This window comes from Nycticebus coucang, chromosome 12 (assembly GCF_027406575.1).
Source record: "Nycticebus coucang isolate mNycCou1 chromosome 12, mNycCou1.pri, whole genome shotgun sequence".
In the NCBI taxonomy this organism is placed as follows: Eukaryota; Metazoa; Chordata; class Mammalia; order Primates; family Lorisidae; genus Nycticebus; species Nycticebus coucang.
The window spans coordinates 71,382,094-71,391,695 of NC_069791.1; the positions used below are offsets into that span (position 1 = coordinate 71,382,094).

A 9,602-nucleotide genomic window follows, 5' to 3' on the forward strand; every position below is an offset into this window, starting at 1 on the left:
TCGGGCTCTGCGCCGCTGCCTCGGTTCTGAGCAGCTGCTTCTTCCCTTGCTCCGCAGGGGTGGGGGTGGGGGCGCACAACGTCCATCAGCCCTCCCTCCACCCCCCCCCCAGGAAGTCATTAGCCCCATTGCCACAGGGCTTAGAGATCCTCCCTAATACAGGCTGCTGGGGAAAGGGGGAAGATAATGTGTGCCATCCCTCCCCACTGAGAAGTGAAACAGGCACAGAGGGTAGGCAAAAGGTCCATTTTATTGCTTTACAGAGAACGTGGAAATGGCAAGGAAAGTGGCAGCATGGCCAGGTGCCGGAGGCAGCCAAGACAGAGCAGCACAGCAGAAAAACCACAGCTGGGGGAAGCGGTCAAGAAGTAGATGTCCCCTTTGTCCACTTTCTACATCCTGGGACCTCCTCTGCCCACATCTTGGATTGCATCCCCAGGGAACCCTGTGCTCACTGTCAACATTTTTCCTAGCAACTGTCCCTGGTCTAAGGAGAAGTTCAAGCTAACACCTCACTAAACAGAGTGAGGTTCTGGGGCCTGCCCTGTGCTTGGGCCACCTGGGTGATTCCCAGAGACTGTGAGTGACTTAGAAGTAACTTTGATCTTTCTGAGCCTGTGTTTCCTCCCTGTCTTTGATGTGGGGATCTGATATTGGAGACAACGTTGTGCAAATACAGCTGTTACTACTTAAATAGAAGACTCTCAAAGTCCAAAAAGCGTAAATGATGCAGAAGGGAGCAGTGTTAGAAATACTGGGAGGTGGAGTTCCAGTCGCACTAGAAGGCAGCCAGGTTGGAACCAGGAGACACCCCCCATGCCAGGTGAAGGACCTGCCCTCCAATGCACCAAACTCCAGCCAGAGAGTCCCCTGGTGCTTTGGGGGTGTGGGGGAGGGGCCCTGCGAAATAGCAACAACTAGCAAAGTTGGAAAGCCCAGTCAGAGGGGCAGGCTCAGGAAAGTGCCTCACCAAGGTAAACAGGGAGCCAAATGTGGGAGCATTACAAATATATTTCCTTTACAGGGTCTCTCTCCACATTGCAGCCCGAGTCGGTGAAGAGGAGGTCACGGTGAAGAGGGACGCAGGAGCAGGAAAATGGGCACTGAGAAGCTAAGAGTCAGGGAAGTCCAGGGAGGAGGAAGATAGGGGAACAAAGAGAAGCGGGGAAAGGACACTGATCTACAGGCCCCAGAGGCAGAGGGGGCATTGAGAGGAGCGCTGGGCCAGCTCCGAGGGCGTTAGAAAAGGCAGGAGAAAGGAAAGAAACATTCTTCTGGCGACAGAGTGTCAGGCCGCTCTGGACGTCGCAGGCACTTCTGCTCTTTTCCACCCACGAGGGGGCAGAAGGGAGAAGCCAGAAAGGGCGGAGTTCACTCCCAGCCTGGGGTGACCATAGGGTAGGATCCATAAGCCTGTATAGGGACCAGTTCTTTGGAAGGGGAGAGGGTGGATAACAGCAGCCCAGCGGGCTCCCCCAAATCCAGCGTTTTAGATCTGAGCGTTTGGGGACATTGGAGGCAACAAGGCAGAGAGAGGTAAAGGGAAAAGGCAAGACGGGGGGTCTGCATCTGTAAGAGTGGGAATCAGAGCCAACTTCCGGGGGATGGAGCTTCGAAAGGGTAGGGGCGAGGCTGGCTAAGTAGAGGATCAGAGCCAGGGGGCAGGTCTGAAGTCCGTTCCTCCCCCCATGAGAGGCTCAGATGTCGGGCCTCCAGCAGGTACTGTGCAGTGTAACCCTTGAGTAGCTCAAGTCCCAGGCCAACCTGACAGAAGTCAGCCAGCTATGACCGCAGCTGGAGCTCCAGGAAGAGCTGGTACATGACGTTGAGAACTTGGAGGCGCGGGACCTCACGTTGCAGGTCCCACAGGAGCTGGTTCTGCACCTGCCCAACGTCGCTGGCGAAGGCGTCAATGTTGAGCTAGCGCCAAGTGCCGTTGCCTCCAGGAGGGATGGGGATGGGGCGCGTGCACAGCCTGAGCACGCGCGAGCTCGCGCGATTGTCCACGCCACTCCAGGCCCTTGGCCGCCAGCAAGCTGAGGTTGCTTTCACTTGGCCAGTAGGGCTGCCAGTCCTAGATGATGGTCCTCCGGGAAGCACTTCGCGATGTACGGAGGGCAACAGCAAAAGGCGTGCCACGTCGCCGTCTGCCTGGGTGGGTAGCGGTCAGAAGGTGCTGCAGGTGCAAAGCTCTGCCAACCGCGCGCCCAGCTCGGCCAGTAGCGCGGATGCATTGAATTGGACCAAAACTATACCCTGCTGGGGGCGCGAGTGAACGCGGGGCGAGGGCTGGAGGGCCGGCGAACCTGGCTCCTCTTGGCATTTTCCCACACATTCACACCCATGGATTCCCACCGGGACCCCTCGGGAGGACCGACAGTGAGGGGCCAAGTCAAGTGGGGTATGAAAAAGCCTGGGTTTCGAGCGTAGCAGAGAGGCAACAAGGGCAAGGGCTCCGAATATCCGGATCCCCAAGGAGCGATGGGATCAGTGTGGAGTTGCCAGGGAACCCTGGGTGAAATCGAGGGAGACCGATTAGCTGGCAGGCTGAGGGAGGACAATGGCTCAGATTAGGATGCTTGGGCCCCTGAAGAAGGGCAGGATCTTAGGAGAGACAGGGTCACAGAACTTGGGGAGTAGGACTGAGAGTTTCAGGCCGGGAGTCGGGGTGTGACTTTCCTTGGGCAAAAGGATCTGAGACAGGACTGGGAGTGCCAGGGGAAGGCTCTTGGGCCGCTCCACTCTGTAGAGCCTGGAGAGAGAGCAAGCCAATGCTTGGCTGGGGGTAGGGAGGGATGTCCCCATACTCCAGCGGAGAGGCCCAGCCTTCCCAGCTCTCTTGTCCTCACCTGTTTGGTGATTAGGCGGTATTTCTTCAGCTCCTGGGGGACCAGCTGGTCGTCCTGTTGAGCTGTGCCACTTTGACCCCGGGGGTACTGTCGCTTGACCAGCTGTGAGCAGAAACGCTGCAGCACGGCCACGCCCGTGCCGTGTTCCCAGGGGGCCACGCGCAGTCCCACCACCAGCGCTGTCTGGCGTCGATCACTTTCACTGACTCCAGAGTGATCTGCGGACCGAGGCCATAAAGGGGCCCTCTCGCCACCTCTGCTCCCACCAGAGTGAGCCTCACGATGAGCACTCTGTTGTCACCGCCTGGGCTCCAGGCCAGGCCTGCGGCGGCCCAGGATACTCTCCTCAGCACTTGGGCCTAGTATTCCAGATCCCGCAGAACAGTGGTTTGACGAGGCCTCTTCCGCCTCTGTAGATCCTCGGACTCCGGGTGCGCGGAGCCTTGGACCGCTCACCACGCCCCCTTCACTTGGCTACACCCCCAGGATATTGCCACGCCCCTGGCACGCTCCTCCTTCTCTTAGTTCCTCCCCCAGTCCTACTCTGCTTTCTTACTGCTCTTGGTGCGAGTTCCATCTGTTCGGAACTGGAGGTCCCGGTCCCAGCCTAGCTACTCCCACCTTTAGCCTACCCCCTCTTGCCTACTCCCTTCTTCTTATACTCTTGCCCCCCGAAACTCCTCAAATGGACCCTCATACTTCAAAGCTCTTACCAGTTACTTCAGGTCCCCCGCTATCCGCTGTTCTCCACGCCACCCACCCCACCCTCACTGACCTAGCCCCTAGTTCCGTACGTCTACATTTTGGCTCCAAAGTAGACTCTATTTCCTCAGCAGCTGTACGATGCCTGGGGATAGCCCTCCCCCTAGCTTCCTAAGATCCACGCACCGAACGCGGCTTCACAACTTGTCAAACCTGGGCCCCGCTCCTAGCTCACCACTCCTCCCAAGCGCTTGGCCAAAACAACCGTGCGTTCAGGAATCTGGAGCCAGCTGTCGTAGTGACTGGGGAGGTAGTCGAGGCCACTGTAGATATCCCCCGGAGATGGCAAACACTTCCTAAAACTCCTGTTCTGTGGCCACCACGAAGTCCAATGGCTCGGCCTCCGCCTCAGGCCCTGATCGGGACTTAGGCTTGGCCCATAAGGGCTGGCCTCAGTCGGCCTTCAGAGGCTCGGCCTCAGCCTCGAGCTCCATAGACTTGGTCCCTGTCTCCTGTGGCAGGGTCTGGGCTCTCGGCTCCGCACCCCTCCGGTCCTTTACTGACTTATCTACGTCTGCAGTGGCTGCACCACAGCCAGCATCCACCTTCATTACCCTGTAGAAAAGAGAGAGTCCAACAACTGGATCAGAAGCCCCTTGTTTCCTTCCACATCTGGCTCCCTACACACAAGCATTCCCCAAACCCCCTTTTTGCACAAACACCCTTTCTTTTCTGTTCTCCACACAGACCCTGAGAGTAGAAGGTCCCCAGCCCCACCCACTTCTGCCAGCTCCCAGAAATCCCAACTCTGCCTGCTCTACCACAAACTCAGGAACCCCAGTGAGCTCCCCAGAGACTAGCCCCAGATCTCCATGCCCAGCCAGAACCAGGGCCCAGACAAAGGACACAAGGTACTTGGTGGGGTTAAAAAATTGAGGAACAGCCAAGTGCAATGGCTCATGCCAGCACTCCAGGAGGCTGAGAGGGGTGGATGCCTTGAGCTCACAAGTTGGAAACCAACTTCTGAGTAAGAACAAGACCCCATCTCTAAAAAAATAAAATAGCCAGGCATTGTGACAGGCACCTAGTCCCTTGGGAGGCTGAGGCAACAGTATCACTTGAAAGCCCAAGAGTTTGAGATTGCTGTGAGCTATGACACCCCCAGCACCTACTGGGGGCAAGAAGGTGAGACTCTGGCTTGGCGCCTGTGGCTCAAGCGGCTGAGGCGCCAGCCACATATACCTGAGCTGGCGGGTTTAAATCAGCCCAGCCTGCCAAACAACAATGATGGCTGCAACCAAAAAATAGCTGGGCATTGTGGGGAGCTCCTGTAGACCCAGCTACTTGGGAGGAGGAGGCAGGAGAATCATTTGAGCCCAGGAGGTGGAGGTTGCTGTGAGCTGTGATGCCACAGCACTCTACCCAGGGTGACAGCTTGAGGCTCTGTCCCCCCAAAAAAAAATTGAGGGGGTGGCGCCTGTGGCTCAGTCGGTAAGGCGCCAGCCCCATATACCGAGGGTGGCGGGTTCAAACCCGGCCCCGGCCAAACTGCAACCAAAAAATAGCCGGGCGTTGTGGTGGGCGCCTGTAGTCCCAGCTACTTGGGAGGCTGAGGCAAGAGAATCGCTTAAGCCCAGGAGTTGGAGGTTGCTGTGAGCTGTGCGATGCCACGGCACTCTACCGAGGGCCATAAAGTGAGACTCTGTCTCTACAAAAAAAAAAAAAAAAAAATTGAGGAACACTCCTTCAAGAGCCCCATCACTTTTCTAAGATCTCTGCAAGGACAACATGTTAAGAAACTTCCATAGTCACCACTTTGCCTATAGGAGAATTCCCCAGGGAAAAGCAGATTTGGTACCCTCCACCTCCTTTCCTGCCGCTGCGAGGTATCATCTCAGGGCACAGAAAGGGACATTTAGACCCCAAATCTCCTCCAGATTGCTGCCCCAATTTCTCCCCAATCTCCTGACATGCATATGCTAACATAAGCAAAGATAGATGGCTCCATTAGAAAATGTCAAGCTATTCCTCCCAGGCCAATGAAAACATCCTTTCCTTCCTCCTGTTCTAATTTATTTCCTGCCTTCCCATAGGGACACTTGGGCTCCACTGCAAGACTAGGTGATCATTTTGAAAAGGACTCTATTGGGCCTCTAGCAAAACCAAAGAGAAAATCCCCTGAAGCCCTTGATTTCCAGACCTGTCTCCTCCAGATCAACAAAATGAACCAATCAAACACCCAACTCCTCTTTCTTTCAGTCAATTATAATGCTCGCCTCAGATAACCTACATTAAGCCTCATTAACCAACATTCTAGGTGCACACAGACCAACTACTCAGGGATACTGGAGTTTGGCTGAAGTGTTTTCTTGTCTGATCATTTTGTTTTGTTTTACACAAATATGACTTAGGTTTGGGAAAGGTTGACCAGCAGTGGCCCCAAGGGGTAGTTTGGGGATGGTTTCAGCTTCCATACATAAACACAGCTTACAGAAATGCAGCATACCTGCTATACAAACAAAGCTCAAAAACAAGAGTTCCATCTCCCTTTTTCTTTTCTGATTTTTTCTGATTCCAGTATCTAAGGCTCTCCCACTTAAATCCAAGTGAGATACAATACCAAGGATGAGAGAAGGGGGAGAATACAGGCTCTGTTGGATTTTAAGCCCCTGCTGGGCCCATTAGAGACCATCAGGTTCAACCCTCTCCTTTCACAGTAAGGAAACTGAGGCTTCTTGGAGGTTAAGGACCTTGTCCAAGGTGACTCAGCTTAGACAGAACCTGACTAAAAGTTGTTTCCTGGCTCCTTGGTCAGTGAGGAAGTACTCTTTTTGGTGTAAGTAGATCTCCAAATCCAGTGTATAGTGCAAGGAGGAGACTTACTTAATAGGAGTCAAACATTCCAGGTGGGCTAAGCTGACGCAGGACCAGAGATGGGATTGCTAGCGGAACCCTCACTGCCCAGCCTGCCCAGTCTGAGAGCTTTACACTGATACACAGACCTACACAGACCCACACCTCACTCCAGCCTAATCACCAGACCCCCTTGCATCAGGTTCTGAGGACAAGGAGAGTCCCAGAGATGAGTAGATTAGCTCTTGACTCCCATTTGCATCTCCAGGGGACCTGAATCAGCTGTTCCTGGGTCCTAGGAAAATATAAATTTGGTGACTCTAGCAATCTCTACTGCCCCCCAGAGAGATGGACAAAATGTGGGCAACCTGTAGACTAGAACCCATCCGATTAATTCAAGCCATTAAACTCCAGTTTCCCTCCCTTGCTTTTGGGATGGGGGTACTATTTCCAAATAGCATTTCTACATCTCAGATAAGGTTGTTTGTGGTTGGGAGATGGGGACTAGAGGTGAAGGTGGGGAATTCCCAGGGTCACAAGGAGGAAAGGAAGAATTTTCCAACTTATCTTGCATCTTTTCTTCTCAAATACTCCCTCCGATTCTGTTCCTTTTGGGGGAACACAAACAAAGATTCCAAGGTCCTTAAGCCCTGGGGGAGGTGAGTACTGGGAATAAAGTAGGTTAGGGGCTCCAGACCAACCAAGGCTGTGGACTGGCTCCCAACCCTCCTCCACATTCGGACCATTTCCCGCCCTCCAGTACAGCGCCTTCCACCCTGGCTTCTTCAAACTATAAGGTGTCTAGGCGGAGGCAGAGGCAGCCCCCAGCCTCGAGGGCACTGTGGGAAATGTAGTTCAGGCATCTCCTGCACCAGGCTCCAGCAAGAGGGTCAGCATTTGCCACCCAATCCCTAACCCCACATCCTTGGGTTGGGGCCATTCTTTTACTCTCATAAATATGAATGACTCCTCTGAGGAGGGGGTGATCAGAGTCATAGCTGGGCATGCTGGCAGCCCGCCAGCCCCCACCCCACTCCCACCGCACCCCACACACCTGAAATATTGACGCCCCTGAGGCGAAGGCTTCTTAGAACCGGAGAAGGGAGGAGAGGAAGGGAAGGGAGCAGGGACTTGGAGAGGCGGAGACAAAGAAGGCAGCTACACAAAGCGCCCAAAGATGAGAGCGAAAGCGACAGAAACGGAGGCGGAAAGGAGACAAAGGCGACAGGGAAATGAGGGGAGCGGGCTGAGGTACGGACACTGAATCACAGACATGACACCTCGTGACTCTGGACCCAGCAGAAGCCAAAAAAATTCTAGCACAAACCCCTCCCCGGGGGGGCCACAAATAGAAAGCAGCACGACACACCCCCTTTTGCGGAGTGGGGCGAGGGAAGGGGTGACACGGAGGAGAAAGTCAGAAGAGAGGATGGAAGAGAACACCTAGAAAACAGAGACGGGGAGTCGAGACTAAGAGGAAGGCTCTGGGAGCAAAGGCAGGGCCAGGGAAGATGGCCCAGGGAACCAGGGGAGGCAGGTGGTCCTAGAGGGTCACTCTGCGAAGGAAGGGAGCTTTACTGGAGGGTCTTCCCCAGGTGAGGGTCTTCCTTCCGCCCCATTCCTGGAATGAAGGTTTGGGGCAGCCGGCGGGAGGGAGATTCCGAAGGGAGCTGTCTACTTGGCTAGAGTGTCGCTGGGCACCCGACCCTAGGGACAGATGCCAGCGAAATGGGGTGACAGGAAAGCGCCTCTGGACACCTAGGGAGAAGTCTCGGTCTCAGTTATATAGGTCACCCGACCGGAAGGGATCAGGCAGCAGGGGACGCCGTCGCTCTCCGCCCCCCGGGAGGTGCAGTGACCTCCTGCTGCGCCCATTTCGCCGCTGAAGAGCACGCTGGCCCCGGCCCCAGGCCCCGCTGGGCTTCCTACCCCTACCTTGCAGGAGCCTGACCCAGGCCAAGATGCTGAGAGGTGGAGGGGGCAGGCCATCGCAGACCTCGAACCCTGCCAAGATAGGGGTCCCTTTAGAGCCACGAGAGTCAAAGGAGGATGACCCTCGGGGCCCGCGCGAGTCGTCGGGTAGGGATATGGACTTCGAACGCCAGCTTGGGCCCTGCGCCGCAGCTCGGTTCTCAACGTGGGCTCAGACGCCCAGAGAACTCCCGGGCCAGCAGCGCCTGCGGTGACTCTCCAGCACGGCCCCAGCAGCTGCTCCGAGGGGCGGAGACCCCAGCGACGCGGGGGAAACCCGGGACGGATCTGGAGTGGACTCGAGCCCAACTGGGGGCTTGCGGGGGCAAGGAGTTGGGGGGATGCCCCGGGCCGGCCCTGCCCTGGTGGCGCTGCCCTGATCTCGAGTCCTGCGCGAGAGACTCCGCCTTGTCCCGGCTGGGGAGCAGGACTAGGGGTGAGGGTGTCTTGGGTTTTGGTGGAGGGAGGAATGTTGCTGCCTTAGTTATGGCCTCACCCTCCCCAGCACCTGTCTTCTCAGCCTGGGACTCGTCCACCGCCCCGGAAGTCCCTGTACTCCAGGGGACACTCTCTGAATGGGATTGCCTGTCTCTGACTCTGACTTTTAAATAAGCAATAATAGCTGGAAATGGGACTAGGAGACTTATTCCCTGAGGACCGAGTCTGAGAAACTGACAGGAAATTGGAAACCTGAGAAGTCTGGGGATGGGAAGAGACACCAAGAGACAGAGGCTGAGAGGTGAAAGGAGTAGGGCCAAGATATCTCAGTCTTAACCACCACTGCGTGGGGTCCCAGGGCAGTCTAGTCTCCCTGACAGCCAGGACCCTTCAACTCTTATGTCCCTGGCTGTGAGGTAGCAAGGTCCCTACCAGACAGCAGGCAGGAAGAAAGACTTGCAGGTCGGGTGGCGCCTGTGGCTCAAGGAATAGGGCGCCAGTCCCATATGCTGGAGGTGGCAGGTTCAAACCCAGCCCTGGCCAAAAAAAAAAAAAAAAACCACAAAAGAAAAACAATAATAATAAAATAAAATAAAGACTTGCAGGTCAGCCTTGTACACTTGACCACATGCACACAGGAGCCTCTTAACCCCTGATAATCCAAGTGGATGGGAGAAAGAAGCATTCCATCCTGTGTGTGTAATGGAATTCCAGCCCTGGGTTGGCCAAAAAGTTGAGAAGTCATTCAACCTCTTTTTTTTTTTTTTTTTTTTTTTTGCAGTTTTTGGC

The 9,602-nt window shown here is 55.3% G+C and overlaps 1 protein-coding gene across 1 annotated transcript; it reads right to left on the reverse strand.

Moving 5' to 3' along the window:
* NAT16 (N-acetyltransferase 16 (putative)) lies at positions 1–8,579 on the reverse strand. The gene is given in 10 exon segments (XM_053555228.1): positions 1–2,005; positions 2,007–2,085; positions 2,088–2,256; positions 2,850–3,034; positions 3,037–3,067; positions 3,787–3,882; positions 3,884–3,982; positions 4,028–4,166; positions 7,459–8,162; positions 8,340–8,579. Coding segments are annotated over 8 exon segments (1,215 nt in total). The 5' UTR covers positions 4,163–4,166; positions 7,459–8,162; positions 8,340–8,579; the 3' UTR covers positions 1–1,584.
* Between the last annotated feature and the right edge of the window lie 1,023 nt (positions 8,580–9,602).